At 39.4% G+C, this 21438-nt stretch overlaps 1 protein-coding gene across 1 annotated transcript in view; it reads left to right on the plus strand.

Annotated features, from left to right (window-relative positions):
* Positions 1-21438, plus strand: part of epha10 (EPH receptor A10) — a 162463-nt gene that overhangs the window by 123459 nt on the left and 17566 nt on the right. Inside the window, exons 6-8 of the mRNA XM_004548931.5 lie at positions 7145-7269; positions 10987-11260; positions 13189-13297. Of these exons, the coding sequence (XP_004548988.1) occupies positions 7145-7269; positions 10987-11260; positions 13189-13297 (508 nt within the window). The remainder of the gene's footprint in view (positions 1-7144; positions 7270-10986; positions 11261-13188; positions 13298-21438) is intronic.

Genomic DNA, 21438 nt, shown 5'->3' on the forward strand with positions numbered 1-21438 from the left:
TCTTGCCAATTGTATGTGATCCACAAGCACAATCCATGTGATTACTTGTCAGCTTATTTGCTGTTCTTTGACTCTGTTATCACTTAGTTTTCAGTTATTTCAAATAAACATTTGTGGTATTTAGAAGATTAAACCAATCAGGGTCCCTTTGAATTAAATACACAGCCTCCTAGGATGTGTCCAAAACATCTCACCTTGAACGCATCCTAGTCACATGCCCAAACCACCTCAGTCGGTTTCTTTTGATGTGGAGTAGTAGTACTTCTACTCTCAGCCCCTCCCAAATGGCTGAGCTTCTCATTCTGTCTTGAAGGCTGAGCCCAGATGCCCTTGAGGGGAATCTAATTTCTGCCACTTGTATCTGCAATCTCATTTCTTTGGTCACTACTCACAGCTCATAACCATAGGTGAGGGTAGGAATGTAGATCAACCTTGTAAACTGACAGCTTCACTTTCACGCCCAGCTCTTTCCTCACCACAGTAGACTGGTACAGCATCCCTGTTATGGTACGTGCTGCACCAATCTGTCTGTCAGTCTCCCGCTCCCCTCTCCTGCTTCCACTTGGGGCAGCAATTCGTTCTTGACCCTGAGTGGATACTCCGTCCTTTTCTAGCTGAGAACTATGGCCTCTGATTTGGAGATGTTAGTTCTCATCCCAACTGCTTCATACACCACCAAACCTGACACTCTCCATTCTCTACCCTAAAGCCATGGACTGCATGACAGATATGTGTCCATAATATTTATACGTAGAATTCTGTCACGCACGCTTGCATGTGGCAGGAAGAGCAAATAGTTGCTACCTTCCAGTCTGAATGTTAGTCAAACCAACATCAACAGGTGGAGTTTTCTAGATTCCCCAAGAGGATCACTGCTGCTCACACTGGGGCATGTAGTGTGGCTGTATCAGCTCTCCTTTCCATGTGTTGCATGTCCAGGACATTCACAAGCTCATGATGATCCAGCAACTTTCTAAGAACTTCCAGTATTTAAAGTTCCCTGCTGAGAGTCTTTCTTATTTAAAATGACTGACAGAGAGCCACAACCTGATTTGATATGATAACAAAGTTGTATTAATTGTAGCCTGGTTACTATTTTGTCACAAAATATACCTACTATACTTGTACATGCATCACTTTTATAAAATTCACAGTGTCCCTTTTAGAGTCTACAGACCTATACTTGTGTTAGTGATTGGTATATGTACTGCAAGGCATTCATACAGGACCTTATCAGAAGCCATTTATCTTTGTGATGGGCACCTATGAGCATGTCTGCCGTGCGATTTCTGCTGCAAGATCAGGGACTGGAAATGTCTGGCGTGCACTTCTATTGCATAGCCATCACCTCTTCTATATTGCTTTTGAAAATCATCATGCAGTTGTATATGTTTTTATGTGAGTGTAGTTGTGTAAATGTGTGTCAAAAACACATTTCAAAGAGAAGTCTGCACCGATTTTTTCTTTTAAAACACAAAGCCAAATGCAGTCACTATTCTCTCCCATATGCTCGTGTGTGCTGAGTGTGTGTTGAAGTGGAGAATGGACAGTATTTTCACATCTACTTGCCTTCATAAATGGCTAAATCTTCTAAGCCTGTCAGTAGACACTGAAAAGAAAATCTTCTGAGGCTATAGTTTACTATATTGAGTACACAAAATGCTATCTTGTGCATAATAAATGTGCGCACACATTTTGATTCATTCGTTTTTCACGTTTTGATTAATTTATGCTCTTGTTCTGATTAATTTGTTCCCCTTTTTAATTAATTAGAGCTCATGTTTTGTTTAATCCTTGCAAATGATAAATGCACAGAGAACCAGCACAACCAGCTTTTTGCCCAGGAGCCAGGTTGCAAGCCGCAGGGAGCAAGGATGAAAGTCCTCTGAAAATATGATGTGACGCTATGTTGGATTTGTCATGTTTTATATTTTTGGAGTCATGCTAAAATCAGCAGTAAAGTGTGTTACTCATTCCTCTACGTGATGCTGAAAGGCAAAAAGCAGCAATTAGTTTTTTCTTATTTCATATTATTACTCAGTGCTTAGTTTATAAATCAGGATGTCCTGGAACACACTGCTTTTCTTCTCAGTGGGTCAGTTGAGAGAAAAAGTCACTGAACTATTCAGGCCATCTAGATCAAGCACACCGGTAGTGCAGTACCATTTTTCTTTTTTTCACCTTTTCCAAAAAAGCTGGGGCTCTTTTTTTCCCTAATCTGATGAACCCATATTTTATTTACAACAGAAAACACGTCAGATGTTTCAACTGAGAAAATGTATCATTCTAAGAAAAATGTTTTCCGTTGGTGAAAGTCTAGACTAGTTTGTGGGAGCATATGTTGCTCTAAAACTTGTACACACCTTTCAGCACTGTCAGCACCTTTCCAGACATCCAAGCGGCCAGTGACACAGATACTAACAAATCCCATACTATCAAAGATGCCGGCTTTTGAACTGTGTGCCGATACCAAGGTGAATGTTATTCTTTAGTCCAGAAGATGCACAAATTTCAATTTAATTCACCACAGAACACTTTTGCCTCAGCATATTGTCAATGAGCTTTGGTCCAGAGTAGAAGGTGGTGTGTCTGGATCATATGTACATGTGGTGCCTTCTTTGCATGATTCAACCTGCATTTGTGTGATAGCAGGGTGAACTGTGTTCACAGACAATTATTTCTTGTTCCTGAGCCTCTGAACAGATTCATGTCCGTTTTTAATACATACTATGTACTGAAGATGATTACATTTCAAAGATCTTGACAATTCTACATTGTGGTACATTATTCTGAAATTATTCCACAACTTGTAGACACAGTTTGTTGCAAATTAGTGAATCTCTTCCCATCTTAACTTCTGAGAAACTCTGCCTGTCGCTTGTTACTGACCTGTTGCCAATTAACACATTTAATTGCAAAATTCGACTCCAGCTCTTTCTGTTTAGTACCACTGAATTTTTGAAGCCCACATCCCAACTTTTTTTGAGCCGTCTTGCTGCCATCAAAAATACTAAACAAGCAAAAATGTCTTGGTTTAAACCTTTGATATGTTTTCAGTCTTCTAATGTGAATATAATATGGGTTTGTGAGATTTCCAAACTCAGTACATTCTGTTTTACATTTTAGAGCGTCCTAACTTTTTTTGTATTTATGGTTGTTGTAAAAATATAACCTCAAAATGTGTAAATCTGCTGAAAGTAGAGATGAACCCTACTCTGTTCTCAAAGAAACATTTGGTAGATAGCGGGGCAGAAAAAAAGTAATAGTACAGTCTGCACAACCAATGTGCTAAAGCACTTCAAATACGGGCAAATTTGATGCTAGTTTGTCTGGCGAACAAGTTACAGCGCTTCTTTGCTGAGGTGGAAGCACCACTTTAACCTTTGTATTACTTTTGCATTGTAGTGCACACTTGTTTATTGTGTGTCAGATTGAGCTGTGATGTGATCCACGGTTTGGAGGAAGGGAATAGTCTTATGCATAATTCAGCATAGAAGGAAGGAAAGAATAGCAAACAATAGCCTCCAGAGCAGGCTGACACTGTGTTCTTGCTTTAGTATGTTAAGCTACCTTTCTTCTTGTATTTGAGTGTCAGAGGCTTTGAGAAAGTAGGGACTGTCTGTTCAAGCATTCACTCAAAATAGTTGAGCTCTAATAAGATTAGGATTACGTATTTTAGATTCCTATAAATTTTCCATCTATTTAGGGTGCATGTTTTTAACAGAGGAAATAAATAATAGAGAAAATAGGTGTGAGCCATCTGTATCAAAAATGAAGTAATAGTGTTCATTAGCAGTTTTTAAACACATAAACATAGAAGGTAATTATTTTCTGTAATTTAAACACATTAAGCTTAATGATTTTTTTAATGGTAAAAATTTAATTTTGACCTAAATACCTTTTCAAGTGTTACTAACAGTTTTCGCTTTCTTCTTTCCTCCCAATACCTTTACTATTTCCATTTTTGTTTGTCTAGTCCTTTCATTTATCGTGGAGGTAATCCCTTTATTTTCTCCTAACTATACCATCTACATCCTTTATTCTATTTCCCACTTAATTAATGCCCATGCATATTCATTAATCACCGCAAATAATTTCTTTTGCTTATGTCTATTTACATTCGTGTGTCGTGTTCATTAACATCATAACAACTTTTAGAGCGCCTATGGCTTCCACGACTACTCTCCCCCTACTGTGTATGCATCTGTACAATGTGCCGTGTTCACATTATGCAGGAATATCCTTCAGAATACCTTGAGGACTCAAAGTAATGATGATATTTTCAAAAGATCTCTAACTGCTCTTAATATGTATGTCTATTTTTAAAACCTTTGCTCACTCTTAATACTTATTAGAATAAACTGATTACACATATGGCAGCAACTGAAGACATGGTCAAGGTGACCTGCTGAAGTTGAGCATCAGAATGAAGGTGATTTAAGGGACTGTTGTTGCAGGACTGAGCATTTTAGAAAATGCTGATCTGCTGGGTTTTTTCCATAAAACCATCTCTAGAGTTTATGGAGAGTAGCCCGAAAAAGAGAAAATATCCAATAAGCGCCCATTATCTGGGTGAAAATGCCTTGTTGATGTCAGAGGTCGGAGGAGAATGACCAGGGTTCTTTACATTACATCCAGGATATACAGAAGAGTATCTTTAAACCCATGTCTGAACACATCAAACCTTAAAGCAGCAGAAGAGAGAAGAACAAGAAGAAGCTGAGGCTAGGCCAGGAGAAAACACCATGTCACAAAGATCAAATCATTTCCAGCTTGCTTCCCGAAAATGACAATGAGTTCCCGATACTTAAATAGCCTCCACAGTCATCAAATTTCCAGTAGAGCTTTCTAGGATGTGTTGGAAAAGGAGAGTCGGCTGACAAATTTGCATCAAATCTATGTGATGCTGTCATGTCACCAGAGACCAAAATCTCTGAAGAGTGTTTTCAGCATTTTGTTTAATCCAAACTATGGTTTGAAGAATTAAGGCAGTACTCAAGGCAAAAGATCCTCCTATCATGTTCTAGCAAGGTTTAACTAATACAGTGTTCAGTGAGTATTAATGTCTTGGTGATACTACTATTACTGCTACTGCCTGTCACACCTCCCAGGGTATGGGCCGCCAAAGGTAGATCTCCAGAGATTTCTGTCCTGGGCCGTTCTTAGGTGGGTCCAGGTGTAGCCCATCATTTTTGCTTCTGCCTCGAGGTGTCCTCTCCAGGAGTTTCTTGGGTGGCCTCTCTTTCGCTTGCCTTGGGGGATCCACCTGAGAGCTCGCCTGGTGATGTTGGTTGGCGATGTGCGTAAAGCGTGCCCTACCCAGCACCATCTTCTCTTCCTGATTTCTTCCTCTACTGGGAGTTGACAAGTTATTTCCCATAGTTTGATGTTACTGATTGTGTCTGCCCAGCGAATGTGGAGAATCCTTCTGAGACGGCTGTTGAGGAATGTCTGGATTTATTTGGTGTGTTGGTGATAACTAGTGTTAATATCACTGAATCCAAGTAAATGATTCTTTTGTATTAAAAAGAAAAAAAAATCAATTTTTGAATCCTTTTTTCACACTAATAGTCTCCATATGGCCCGGATTTCCCTCTTTCAGCTTGATTGGGCAAAAATAAAACGCATCTATGATTGCAGTGGCCATTGGCAAACTTGACATCAGCCTATACACACATATGGATATACATCCTTACTTCCAACATGAAACAAAAAGTCACATAGTTATCACGAAGAATGCATTATACCTGTGTTAGCAGCGACATAAAAAAATGACAGATGGAGGTGGACACTGAGAGAGAGCAATGCTGACAGATTGCCTTTGATCTGCTGCCTAAAATGACTATTATCCTGCTGTTTGAGAGGAGGTCGTGCATGTGTATATGTGTGCAGTATTTCATGTGTTCACGTGTGAGTGACAGACAGAAAATATTCATTAGTGTAGCCTTTTTCAAGGAGCAATAAGACAAACTGATGGCTAAAGGTCAAGGAGGAGATAAGGAAGAAATGGACCTGGAAAGAACTGAATCGGTAACTATTGTCGGAATGAATTAAGGTTAAAAAAAAAGAGCAAGCACTACAAAAGGGAAGTAAAATAAACCACAGAAAATATGGAACTTAATTGGATATTTTTGAATGCTATTAAAGGTATTGATGTGCATTTAAGTAAATGAAATCTAGAAATCCCCCTCGTAAACTTCTCTGCCACTTCCTTCACCCTGTCGCCCAGCCTTAATGGCACCACTCCTTCCTAACATAAAGGCCTTTTAAGCTAAATACACCGCATAATTTTTCTTAGTATTTTTGACTGGCAACCCTTTTTGCAACTTCATTACACATGGTATAATTAGCCGTATAATTAGCACTTAAGCAAGAGTGGGTGGTGTTTGCTGATTATCATACTATGCGCAGCCTGTCATTTGTTGACACAGAATCAAAGAACTAGTTTTTCATCAGTAATGAGAGTGTTTGCTTTGTGAGCAACTGTCATTATGCACTGCATCTAAATTTGGATGAGCTTTGAACAGAATCATTCCTCATGTATTGCACTGGCGTGATCAATAAGAGCCAAATTATGTGTCAGGCTAAATTCCAGTGCAGTTTTCTGGATTCAGTCTGAAAACACTGAAGTGAGGTCAGTTTAATTAAGAGACCTGGAGAAGAAATAGAAAGTTAAGATTAAGAGTGCCTCTGTCTGTTTGTCTTGTGTCAATAAAGACTTGTCACTCAGCCCATATTGGTATTGATATATTGTCAATCCCGATGTACAGGATCTGGGAGCTGTTCATTCACACACACACACACACACGGAAAGAGGGAGACAGCCTTCGTCTACTCATGGGCAGCTACCTGCTTTGACATGTTTTAGCTTCAGTATTTAATCTCTTACCTCTCATAGTTTATACCTGACTTTCCTATGAGCCCTCTCATGCAGACATTTTCCCTCTCTTCCTTTTGATCTGGAAATCCACTCAGGTGTACTATATATAAGTGCCTGCTTCTTCTCTCTAAGAGAGTTGATGGTACTCCTTCTTTAACCTTTGCTCATTGAGTCAAGGTAGACATCATAGTTGTAGCCACTGTATTTTCACCATACCTAAACTCAGCTTTCTCCTCTTTTTTCTCGCCTCCTTTCCCTCTGTAGCACCATCTCTTATCAGCGAACTGCGAGCAGAGAAGATCGAACAGAAGAGCATAACCTTGGTGTGGAGAGAGCCCTCTCATCCCAACAGCAGCCGGACTGGATATGAAGTCAAATACTATGAAAAGGTATATGTGCTGTTACTTCATCATAAATATCAGCTGAATTCAGTCTTATTTGTAGAGGAGGGGGGAAAAAAACACAAGTTTTACTGAAGAAAGTGGAAAAACTCCAGCAGAATCATGCTCTGGGCCATCTACTTTCACCATGTGGGATGAAGGAAAAGCAAACATGAAAGACGTGCACAGAGACACGGCAAGCAATATAATAATAAATGCCCTGCAGGTTTGTTGGGACAGTAACTGCAGATCAGGAACATGCAGCTCCAGAGCCTGAGACAGATAAGATTACTATTAGATATGCACAGATCGGTGCAAAGAGAGAGAGGAAAGACTTAAAGGTACCAACTATAGTGGAAAGAACTCACAAAATGAATGACATGCATCATATGGAGTCCCTCAGAAGTACGTTGTTTTCTGGTGACTTTCTGATGCCCAACCAAATTTTCTAAACCCACTCCTCACTGCAGTAAAGCTGCGGTAAACTTTAATTTCTCTCGTGTTTGCTTGATATAAATAGCATTCAGCAACTCACTGGAGGAAAAGTTCAGCACTCTGGAGGTTCTTTCTTTGCCATTAGAATGAAGTGAGATATGTTCGTGGCTGATATTAAAGATCAAATTTACTTCTATAACAGGTTTATCAATATTAATAGCAAGAACAAGCAGTACAGAACCTGCTGTACAGAACAGAGTGCAGATAAACAGGGAGGCCGTGCCACTATAATAGACGTGTACCACACAGCTCTAACAGGCTTATGTTTCATGTTCATGTCTTATATTTTTTTATTAGTTTTTATTATTATTTCACGTTTGACTTTTTGTTTTTTAAACTAGTTTAGTTTCAGTTTTCAGAGATTTTCTTGTTTCAGCTGTTTGAGCTGGAGGTATATATGAAAAATCAGTACAGGTATTACAATAATAATCACCTCCATCAATGCCTCATCAGGCAAGTTGTAATAAAATTTACACCAAACCAACAAATATCAAAACTCTATATTTTGGTTTTGTTTTAAGATTTTTCCAAGTTCTGAAATCATTTCACTTGTGCTTTTTTTAATCTAGATTTTATTTGTATTTTCGTTACTAATTTTCTTTTTCACATGTACTATAATAGTACCATTGTATTGATGAAAGGACATTAAAGAGCTACTCTGAGAGGTCAAAATTATTCCCACAAAAGCCGAGATTGCTACATTTTAACACTCCCTACAGAATCACAGAAGGCCATATGTTCAAATGCAACCATTTATTGTTTCCAGAATTTTTTTAGAGTCATTCATAGCCCAGTTAATGTATAAATGAATATCTTTATTAATTTTTTTTTTCTTTCATGAACACACGCTGTAATTTCATCTGCCGTGTCACGCTCATTTGCATAGCATAGCAGATTGCGACTAGTCTTTACAGTAAATCTGTCGTGGACATAAAATGACAGCTGTCACACTCACACTTGTCTATTTTCACACACTGTGTTTTCTGGCAATGCCAGGTCTTTGTGTTTGGCTGTGGCAAGCTCTCACCAGTTTTCACATTTTCTTCTCTTCCCTATGCTTCATCATATTTATTAAAGCTCCGCTCCTTGCTGCTCTACTCCCAGATCTTTATATGAAAAAAGAGAGACGGGAACAAATCTAGAAGAGAGGTGGGTGGGGAAAGATGCGGGGTAAAGAAGAGGTAACAAGAGGAATATTGTGGTGTACTTTGAAGGGATAAAAAGCTTTTGTGGTAACAGATAGAAAGAGAGGGGTGAAGAGGGTATTTGAGACAGAGGAAGATGGGGAAATGACTTGTTGGAAATATGCTTGTAAGACAGCGATAGAAAGAAATGAAAAAGCGCTTAGTGGGACTGCGTGTAGGGGAAGAAAAGCAGAATGTGGGAAACAGATGAGTAAAGAGAATTTAAGTGATAGAAGGAGTATAACTGACAGTAAGACAGGAAAATTGTTAAACAGCCATGAAATGAAAAGGTAATGCAGAAACCCGATTAAAGTTTAAGAAAGAAAAGCTTTGTTTAGTCAGCATGTTGCCTCTTTCTTTCTTTGTCTCTTTTACCACAGTGCACAGTCATCGTCTGAGCCCACATGGTGTTTAATGATATTTTAAAATCACTTGTTTAATTTAATGATTTGTTAAACATTTTAAAAATTGAACTATTTAAACTTGTAATTTGAATAATAATTAGAAAACATTATTGACAATAAGAACGATTAACACTGTTAATGACTAATGATGATTAATTCGGTGTATTCATTACTTGACTTTGGAAAGTGTCAGCTCAGAGTGCTGTTGTTGTTGCGCGCTTCAGATCTACATAGACTCCCAAAATTTTCCTCTTCAGTTCTCTCCTGTCAGCTCTTGTCACATAGCTTAGCTCACTCTGCAGGGTACGCTCATTATGCAGCAGCAACCGTTCTGTTTCTCAGTTAATCTCTTTTTATTTCAGTGTGTGTGTGTGTGTGTGTCATTCATCTGACTTTTCTGCTGTCTTTATTTCCTCCTCTGTGTTCACAAATGAACAAAACATAGAGATGTAGCAGCTCTCTATGTGGGCACGGTGGCTGCTTTATTCACATCATAATGCCACAATAATACCATAACATACAGATGCTTTGGGGGATTTTTTTTTTCCCCCATCACGCTCAGATAGGCTTTGTAGCATGCTAACATTTGCTACTGAGCTAGGCTAAAGCTGATGATGATGTGATATGTTTTATTGCTACTTTTTTTCAAAAAGCTCCATATAAAAATCTGACCTGCCGACCAAGATTAAGCTTAATAAGAAGCTTTTGGGAAGTCTAAGGAGCTTGGAAAGAAAAGCATCTGGACTTCTTTAAGTTGCTTGAAGACGTTTCACCTCTCATCCAAGAAGCTTCTTCAGTTCTAAGGTCAAATCATGGAGAGGCCCAGATTTAAGCCCTATAGGAGTGTCCCCCAAAGAGGCACAATGGACCTCCTATGGAACTGAACTGAAGAAGCTTCTCGGATGAGAGGTGAAACGTCTTCAAGCAACTTAAAGAAATCCAAGCTCCTTAGACTACAATGACCTTCACACACACGCTTTTGGGAAAAATTCCATTTTCATAAAAACCATCAGATCAACTTCATGCAGATGCTGCACAAAGTCAAGGAGTCGCCAAAAGCTTTAAAATTCATTGTTTGGGAACCAGAATCCGTGTCAATCATGGCAGACTTCTTATACTTGCTGTTTTAAATGGAGATGTTTTGCAAATAACATGCAAAACCAAGTATATTACAAAGCAAGTGTTGCAATTATTTGAATGTGTTACTCACTCAGCCCATTTTTCTGCATTGTAGAAGGTGTCACTCATTCTCATCAACAGATGAGCACCATATTTGTTTTTCTAAAAACTTTACACGGAGTCGCACTGTTACTGCCTTCTGGAATTTTTATAATTTATTCCCAAAGCAATGAGTAATGCTCCCTTATTAAAAGCAAGTTAAAAACTCCTAACTCGACGTGCCAAACTGTCTGACTCTTTGAAACACTGTCTCAATAAATGAAACATTACCGAAGCCTCTGATTTTGTTACAAAGTTGTCTTGCACATCTCCCAGAATTACAAACTGTGCCTCGGAAACGAATGATCCCTCTCACAAATGAATTCCTCCTACACGTCTAACTCCTCCACCTCTTCCTCTCCTGTTTCTCTCTTTTGTTGTTTTTTTTCCCTCCCTCTTTCTCACTTCTCTTTCGATCTCTGCAGGAACAAAAGGATCAGAGTTATTCTACTGTGAAGACTGCCGCCACACGGATCAGTGTCAACAACCTTAAGCCCGGCACCACATATGTCTTCCTCATCCGCCCCTTCTCAACACCAGCTCCTTCCTCAGCCTTGTCTTCTTCCCCGCTCTCATCTTCCTCCTCTACGTCCTCTTCCTCTTCTACATCATCCTCCTCTTCATCCTCATCCTCGTCCCCGCCGCCCATTGATTACGGGGCGTACAGCACTCCCCTGGAGCTGCAGACACTTGGCGAGTGTGAGTAGCAGTTTTATTCCTCCTCCCCCTTCCCCTCCTTGATTTCTCTCCTTTCTCCCCACTCCCTTCTCTTAGACCAGGCAGATTGGGTAGGCGTTCGGTGCAGGCACCTGGCCAGCCCACACAATGAGGCGTGCTGCTAGTGAGACAGATATGGGATGTGACTGTGTCTAAGATTATGTGTGAAGATTCAAGATATTAGCAGTAAGCCGTGAAATGTTTCTTCTTTGCGCCTGTTGATATAGTGTCCCTTATGCCACCTCAGGGTTTGGCTGGTATCCTTCTTGTTTCTTGCCTTGTACTTTTCACAAATATATTTTTTTCAACCATTGTATTTCTCCAGGAAGAGGAATGTTGAGAATTTATAGTATTATAGCGGTGTTGCTTCGCACCAGAGGGGTGCATTACTTTTGCAGAAACTTTTATAATGTGTGATCGAAACGTTTTGTGATTCCTTGATACAAATTTAGGCCCTACCTCCAGCACTCTCTGTGCTCCTGATCTGACCACTTGCAATTGTGACTTTATCATGGACCTCAAAATCGCATCTAGCTGAAAAATTAATCTCCGTATCAGAATGACTGACCATTGTCCAAGCTCTAATACAGCGAATTAGATCAGGAGTTCAGTCGGCACCATTAGGTGTCTAAAGCCTTGATTATACTCCGTTGTGGACACGGACAGCTGGAGACTCGATGACCGGGAAGCCATAATATCAATTCTCTGCTGACAAGTCTGCGCGGTCACAAAAAAACAGCCAAGCGCACAGACATCTGCACCGACCTTCGCGCTTCCCGTGTTATGACGACATTTTGTCACTCAGACCGAGCAGACCCGAGTGGACTCGTGGACGTGGAAAATATAACTGAGGCTTAAGGCAGAAAAATTGACACGAGTGATGTGAACTGTGCACATGCCATCATGCACCCTCTCACAGCGTTAAAACAGCTTCTGTCTTAGCCTCATACAAGTTTCTCCTCTTAAAAGAGTTTTGACACAGTAGACACAGTAGAATAGATTCAAATGTGTGAGTGGCTAAAAGCGGTGCTGACGTGCACGAAGACACTTCTTAAAGGTTTTGGCTGGCTGTCCAATTCAAGAAGTTTGTTTTTGTTATTCGTGGGTTCATAAAATCGCCCCACATACTGCATCACCAACTAACAAATCATACAGCTTATTACATTTATCTGTCAATTAACTTTGTGTGGGAGACGGTGAATATTAATCAACACTGACATTTAAGCCTAAACAGCTTGGAATTGTGCTTCCCACTCAGTTAAGAACTGACCAAATCATGCATTACATGCACGAAGGTAAAGTAACAATGAAAACAAAGGAAAGAAACTGTAGGAAAACACATCTCAACATGTCGTCCTGTCAACCTTAAACCTGCAATAAAAGCTTGAAAATTACTGCATTGTTTGTGGCTGGATGTTTGACTCTAACTGTGCTTTAAGGTGTAGTTTAAACTAAAATGCAGTTTGGATAAGTAACATGTTCATGAGAGGAACCAGGTGTAGGTAGTGTAAGAAAACAGGATGTAGCAGGCGCCCACTGCAACACAGACGAGTTCAGCGAGCTCTAAACATTTGAAACTAACATGGATGAGAAATATTTAAAATATGAAAATGTGCATAATTGTATGTCAGCTGATACACTAGAGTATAAAACAGCATCTAGAACAACTACTCAGTGACTGTAAAGATGAGGCTGTTCTGTTGATGTCAGTGCTTCTTGTTTACTAAAGCAAAAAAGATTTCTTCATAATTTGTCCTCAGCTCGTGTTCTTCTTCAGCTGAATGTCAGCAAGATCATGTGCACAAATGTCCCTGTGATTCTTTCCTAGGCTCATAACTGCTACTTATGTTGTTCGGTTAAGGTGTGTGTGTGTGTTTATATGTGTAATAACTACGTTTTGTTATTTGCAGTGGCACTGGCGTCCAGTGAACAGAATCCGGTGGTGATCATTGTTGTCGTGTCTGTGGCTGCCCTCATTATGCTGCTCTCCATGGGAGCTGGACTGCTCATCTGGAGGAGGTAGATATGAATATACTGATGTAAACATGCACACAGTAGATTAAGTCCCTAGCCACTCCCTATGGTTCGTGAAGGCCTTCCCAGATTTTAGTATCTTTTTACACACTTCGTACGCATCATAGACTCGGCTGCATATTAAGTTAACCATCACATGCAGCTCCATCTTAATCCAGATTATAGTAATCTGTCTGTAAGAGAGGATCCTGTAAAAGGACCATACATTAACAGTGATTCTGCGTTGTGCAGCCACGCTCACCATCGTTTAATATGCAACATAAAGACATCAGCTTGATAATGGCGCTGTCCGCACCCGGGGGAAAATGTTGGCAGGGTCAAAACCTTCTTTGATCATTTTTTTGGCTCGAAGTTCATAGTTCTTTGCTCTCTAATTAGTTTCCACATAGAGAAATGGAGCTGTTTAAAACAGCTGAGATGAAAGGTTTAGGTAGTGTCACTTGTATAACGGCAGACACATGGTTTGCAAAGTGATTTCGCTCTACCTCTTGGGTTTACACTGAATCAAAGGGTCTTTTTTTAACGTTGTTTTATAATGAGAGTGGAACGTTCAGCTTTATTACTCTACCTTTTTCAGTAAGGATAAAAAACTGTTAAACTGAACTAACGTTTAACCTTAAACCAAAATGACTCACAGCTAATGCAAATTACTCTTCACGCTTCAGGGAAATCTTTTTCTGCATATTGCTCAGTTTAATTAAATTCAATTTTTGTTTCAAATTATTATAGTTATTATTGTTACTTATTTATTTATTATATTCTGTTTTCTTTTAGTACAGCTGGGCTTAAAGTGGCAGTCTGGTACAATTAGGTTCAGTTTGGGTCATTTTTAATGACGCAATTTAGATAAGATAATTGTTATGATGGAATGTTTTTAAAAAATTGTAAAGTGGGGCATTGTGAGCATAGGTGTTTAAGTAATTAATTGGACTTTTAGTTCTCAGGTGATTAGTAGATGTTGCTGCACATTTCCCTGCAATGACTACATTGGTGCCACAGGCTCATGCATTGCAATATATTACTAAAGACAATGTAGGCAATCATAATAACTGACGAATACATATTAACATAACTTGCCAGACTTGAGTGTCTTGACTGTTAAACATTAAATGATTTTATGATATGGAAGCTGAATATCTTGTCGTGTAGTTACATGTTTTATTCAGCTGAGCAGACAAAGGGAGTGAGTGGATTTCTGCTTGTTCCAAACATTTTGCTCTTTGACTCATGCCCAACTCTGAATTCTACCATCTCACCTCAAATACGCCTACACAGTAACACACAGACTCGCAACTCTTACTGTACTCTCAATCATATATGCAGCACATGAGTAGAGGGCAAATATCTATTCCCACACAGTACACATGCACGCATATGTTTTTTTCTTCTTCCATTTGGCTGCAATTCAACTGTTCAGTCTGTCCAGCGAGATTTTCCAACACATTGTGCAAAGATTTGTCTGTATAGCTTTTGTTCATCCTCTTTTCTTTCTCCGTACACACACACACACACACACACGGATACACTGATCTTCACTGAAGCTGCACTCTCAACCATACAAAGTAAAGTGGGCTTTTTCCACAGCTACACTCTCTGTATGTGTGTATAAAGAGGGGCTGTGTTATAGACACCACGACCAATTCAAGATCCAGACAAACGGGGCAATGATGGATTCAGCTGGGCGAAAAACGGGGTCCTGTTCATTCACAGCAGCGTCATACACATTGGTGGATATCAGTCAAACATTTTTAAAGGAAAATATAGGAATGGATGTACAAACATTCGCAGACATAGTCAAGTGAAGACAACAGCACTGTAGTAGGAAAAGCATAAAATTCAACAAGGTGCTTATTCTCAGTAGACACATACTCTGACACACACACAGCACAAGTATTTAAATAAATTCTTGCTTTGAGGAAGGCAGCATCATGCCCTTGTGCACAGCATCACAGTGAATAATAATGGTTATCTTACTCTTTTATTTCCATCACTGCATTCATTGCAAGTGGTCTCCATTGTTCATCGCTGCTGGACCATTAACTAGCTCTTCATGTTTTGCATAGAGACAAAGGGAGAATGGTGTGATGCCTCAATTACCATGTTCGTGTTCGCAAAGACAGCCAGCTTACAGCTATGGCTGGAGGGTCTCAGTTACATCGATCTGCCTGTTCACACAGACACATGCAAATGAGTTCCACTGCACACACATAAAGGCATGGATGGACACTGGCAGCGAAATGCATTTATGGCACATCACATTTATGGATGTGCCCTTGATGCTATGCACGGTCCTCAAACCTACTTCATTTTTCACTTTTAATATAGAGTGCGTTAGTTGTGCCTCTGTAATGGACATGGGGTTTGTCTCTCCCTCCTCTTAACCCCTTCTGTTCCTGCAGCTCTTAGAGTCCAAAAAAAAGGAAATTATTCCATTTTAATTATAAAGCGTCATATCAGGCCAAGTAAGGTAAAGACGCTACAATAATACAGAGAGAAAGCCAACTATTTGACAACCCCTTATGAGCAAGCATTTGGCAACAGTGGGAAGGGGAAACTCCCTTTTAACAGAGAGAAACCTCCAGCAGAACTTGGTGCAGCAAAGGTTTGAGGTGAGGGGATGGCGACAGGACCAGTGATTTTATTTTCTGTGAGTTGGTTTGAATTACCATATGTGGGTACACCACTACAACAGATCGTGCCATATTTTACCGCATAATTGGTGTATTTAACTTTCTGCATCGACTATTCTCTTAGTCTTTAGATCTCTTGTGTTGGACAACCTATAGCAGTCTACTGATTAAGTTTAATAGTCAAAGTTACTATTAAAACAACGAATATTTTAGCATTTCTGTACCAGAAGCCCTAGAATTGCTTCCCATTATCTTGCAATTTACGTATGCAAGAAAATTGCTTTAAGGCTCAATCAAATCTCAAAATAGTTGCTGATTGCTTTTATGGTAATACATTTACTGATGAACTGAGAAACTCTTGCAGCTCAGTCTCACCATTATAAAGATGTTATTTAAGCACAGGTTCATCATCAGTCATAGTTACTTACAGTGACATACAAATTATTATGAACTCTTATTAACATAAAGTGGTAATAAAAACAGATGAAAAGTGGAGGGGGCGTGATGAGATAAGAGAGGGTATTTTGTATTTTCTTCACTTTGAAACCTCACCTTGATGCTCTATCCTATCATTTACACACATACACACAGAATCCAGTGGTGCCTGACAGAGTTTGATAGAGCCAGAGTTCCAGGGCATTGCCCAAACATTCTCCAGGAAGCCCAGGCTTGACTGGTCAGTGCAAGGATTGTTTACCCTTCACCAGCCACACCAGCATGCGTTTCTGTGTCTTCTGATTGAATGTGTGCGTGTGTGTGTTTTGGTGTCTGGTGAGTGAGTTACAAGTTATCAAGAACAGAGGATGGAGAGGAGTTCAAGAAGAAAGAAAGAAAGAAGCAGGAAATTAAAGATGAGGGTCATTTCATAGGGCTGATGACACTTGGTGACACAGTAAAAAAAAAAAGTAGGATTCAAAGGGGAAGAGATGGGGAAGCTAAGAAAAAAGGTCTCAAACACAGCAGTGTATAGGTGCATGCATATGTTGAACAGATCAGTGCTTTTATGTCTGGAAGTTACTTATGCATAAAGCCATTTTGTCAGTCTTGCTGTTTATTATTCACCAGATAGTGTTTAAATTAACACCTTTGTAAGTAATAACTTACAAATGAAGCTGAAACTATATTTGTCTTTATCTTTGTGTGAGAGTAGGTTTTAGAGTAACACTATTTATCTGCCCCAAGGGAGAGATACTTATGTGGTAGCAGGGCTCATCCGAGTAAAGCAAAACTCAGCAGTGGAATAAAGTGAATCTCATTATACTAATGGATAAAAGTTAAAGTGTTCTCTTTTTTTTTTTTTTTAAATTACCTAATTTTACGTGCATTTTGCCATACATATTGTAAATCTCCTCCGGCCTAATACCTCAGCTAGGATTCTATTCATGCTCTCTCACCTATTATTCTGCACCTGCATTATTCTAGGATATGTAGGCACGGAGTTGAAAGAGCTGACATGGAAGCAGCATAATTTACATGACATCCATCTTCTATTTTGTTTTAAAGTTCTCACCCTAAAGTGTGAGTGACTGTACCTAAAAATGTACAGCTGCATAAAAGTGCATGTTATTACTAATTTTATAATTATGATCGATTTTTGAAGTTGCCATAGAAATTGATTAAATTAAGCAAAAGCACACACAAAACCTATCAAACTATTCTGACATCCTCGACCAGCCAGCTGAGGCCTTTCTGTGTGGAGTTTGCATTTTCTTCCTCTGGGCAGCAACTTCCTCCCACAGTCCAAACACACACACACCAGGTCAACTGGTGATTCTAAATTGGCTGTAAGTGTGAATGTGAGCGTGGACGGCTGTCTGATGGGAGCCCTGCGTTCCCCGAATAACTCGGATTTTTTTTGTGTAACACCCCCTCAACTCCCACTCGGAAAGTTGAAGCAGAACAACGTACCCCCGAGTTATCAATCCAAGATGGCGGCACTGAACATAAACAATAGTAAAACTAAACTTTTAATCTGTACTGCCACTGTTTTGTATTTTCAACTCATTAAGTCATACGCAGAGCAGTGATTAGTCTTTATCTCTGAATATGTTTTTTAGTTCTAATAGCTCGACTATGCTAAGAATCCGCTAACTCGGGAATAATGTCGCTCACAAGTCCTGACATCTGAGTTCTGAGGTGTCTGGAACATGGCAAGAATCTTGGCCTGTGATATCTGCTTTAGCTCCCCTATGATGAAGATGAGGTAGATAATTAGAAGAAGATGGAAGGATGGACCTTTTAAAATAAGGCTACTTGGGTGTTTCGTTTGCAATGCTAAGGTTGTAGGAGCTTTAGCTTTATTGCCAGCCATAAGATGAGGTGAGATGATAGCATCAATAAATATTAAACATGTCCCCCACTTTGACAGGTATCAAGCTGTCACTCACTCTATCCACACATGACAAGGGAGTGGTTTTTAATTGGCTATCGATCAGATGCCAGGATAAGACGCATACATTCATCGGTGCCCTGGTTTCTTTTAGTCTTCTCCAGCTAACATAACCGGTTTTGCCAAAATGGTTAATCAGGGTACTAAAGGCTAGAAGTATATGATTTATAGAGAAAGTCTGTTTTTCTGCTTGATTCAGATTTTTTTTTTTGTTGTTGTTGTTGTATAGAACATTTCTTTCTCTAAAACTATCTAAAAAAAAAAAAAACCTCACTTAACCTATTCATTGCAATAACTATATGTCATACAACTAGAACAATCAACATTTTTGCTTCCATAGTTAATGCTATTCACATAACCAAAGGGAAAATCTACTAATTTGTTAAATATAGCAGCAAAATTTTAATGCAGTAGTTTTGCTAGTTGAGTTTTACAGATATTCTACATTAAGGTTTTTGCAAAAGTATTGAAACATGTCTTAAATAAACATTGTGTGGCATTTAAAACAGAAATTCCATCCACTTCATGCATATGACATAATATTAGGAAATGAAAATGCAGATTTGTGAAAAATAGAATTGTTGGCATAGCTCAATTAAATTGACAGGATTTCACAGATGTGAATAATGAAGTGTCAATCAACATGAAAAGTTTGTTTTCCCCCCTCCCAAAGAACATATCTGCTCATGAATAGGGCTTAAAGAGAAAAGAAGTCTTGCCAAAACGAACATTTGAAGAAGCTGAGCAGACAGTGACAGAGTTTGGCCAGAAATTTTAGCATTCACCATCCACACATTTCCTTCTGCCATCTGGTTCTTTTGAAGTTGTGAAATTTAAAAATCAGTCCAGAATTCTTGTAATTCTAGTTTTAGAAATAGACTGCAAGGTCTGTTTACAAAAATTGAAAGTATATTATATGATTTTTTGTACTGTATGTTTACTTGATAGCATCCACTGTATTCCAGTGATTAGATTTTAGAGAAAAATCTGTTTTGGATCCAAAGTTGTGTTGAATGACTAAATTCATGAAAAGAGCCAGAATTGACAATGGCACCCCCTCCTTGTTTTCTTCCCAGCAGCGTCTGCTCAGGCTCTTCCAATGTAACTCCTGCTAGCGTGGTGCTGCTTTCGACCTCCTTCTCCACCCTTCCTCCTCCTCCTCTTCTTTCTCCTCTTCCTCCCTTCACAGAGCTGATGCCCAGGTACACTGGCATGTCTGTAGTCTCTTTCTCCCTGCTCCCCTAGCCCCACATTTCTGTCTCCTTTCATTTCCTCATACCGAGAGAATCATAATAACCATTTCTTTCCTTTTTCATGAAGCGGTTCAGCACAGTTTTATTTATATCCTCGCCACTGCGCTCCACCGAGATCTGAAATCAAACTAAAAATGTAAAGGCCAGTCATATTGAATTCATACTCAATAAGAAGCAACCTTCCAATGAGTACTACTTTGCATCTGCTATTTCATTTTTGTCACATATATGACATTTCAGAAGAAGAAAGGGAAATGGTCACATAAATCAATTTATGAGTCTTTTTCATGCATCCCTACCACTACTCCTGCTACTACTACTTTCTACTACATCCTTCTTTGGTATTTGGTATTAGTATTCATGCTTATTAGCTTGTTGTCACTCCTTTAACCCCTTATGCCTAGTGTATCATATCTGATACATGGGTTTTTGTGAGTTTTTGAGACTTTGTCTCTAATTTGAACGTATATTTTTAAGAAACAAATTGCAAAAAGATGCCAGATGTAGCTAATATGATAAAAATTAAAACTCATATATGCTAATTGATATTAACTCTTATTTTTTAATTTTTCAGAAGGTTCAATAAGCATACTATTTTAAATATATATATATCAATTTGTGGCAGTTATTTAATGAGTACAGGGCTTAGATGGTTGATTTATCCTGCTGTGTGTCCTAGCTTCTGTTTTTCTGTTACTTTTCTAATCTCTGAGATGCATATTTTTCGTCTCTCTTTGCTTCTTCCGCTGCTCCTTGCAGTCTACTTTATAGGCTATACTGTGTGCCTCTTCAAGTTTCAACTTCCTTGCATAACCTTCTTCCCAATTATCCTCTTGTTCGCAACCTCTTATTTTCATGTCACTTCCTCTGCCTCTTCGTCGCAGCAGTACTTCCTTCATTTCTCTCGATGATTTCTCCACTGCTTTGCCCTTCTCCCCTTGCCGCGTTCGCTATTTGCTCCCTTACCTCCACTCCTCCCTTTGGTCTCCTGCATCTTGTTTCTCTCGGTACCGTGGTGCCCTCCATTCTCATCTTCCTCCCATTCCCACCCCTTGCTCCCTTTACGCTGTGCTCCCTTATCTATTAATTCTTGTCTCCTCTCTCCTGTCTGATATCTCCTGCCCTGAGGAGTTGTGGTGCATGTGTCTGCTGGTGTGTTTTGACAGACAGGGTCCTGACCTTGTCTCAGACCCAACTGCTACACAGGCTGAGGGATGTGTCAGCCTCACCCTCAGCCACGTCTCTCCTTATAAAAACTCACGGGGACATGCACATGCAATATAACAGGATCCTGTAAAGCGCGCACACACACACATGTGCGCCCACATGAATTTGTGCAGACACACTCATGCACAAACGACACACATTAACATTCCCATGTGCACATACATACGACTGTCGTACTCTCTGTATACTCCCTCTCAGCTGTGCACCAGCTCTTTGTGTAGTGCAGATATATTATGATGTTCACATTAACACATGCCTGCCTGAGCAGGTATAATATTGTACTTAAACATAAATCTACACCTCAGTGTCATCTGTGCTCGGGCCTTAACTGTGACACGTTGTGACTTCTTTGTCAAAACAGCCACAGCAGTCTTTGCTAGCCATGGCAGCAGAACGTTAAGTATGTTCCATGTTCACTTGTTGATATTATTGATGCAGATATACATACACGTCTGTTCTTTTAAAAGGCTTAGGCTAAACTGATTTGCTAAAGACCTGAAGGACGAGGCACTCTCAAGATTGGCATTTGAAGAAAACTTTCAGATGTTTGTACTTGACCTTCTCATTCCATATAAAGCATTTAAATGTGCTATGCAGAAATTTTAAACTACCCCTCATTTCTTTATA

Source organism: Maylandia zebra, linkage group LG22, assembly GCF_041146795.1.
Source record: "Maylandia zebra isolate NMK-2024a linkage group LG22, Mzebra_GT3a, whole genome shotgun sequence".
Lineage (NCBI taxonomy): Eukaryota > Metazoa > Chordata > Actinopteri > Cichliformes > Cichlidae > Maylandia > Maylandia zebra.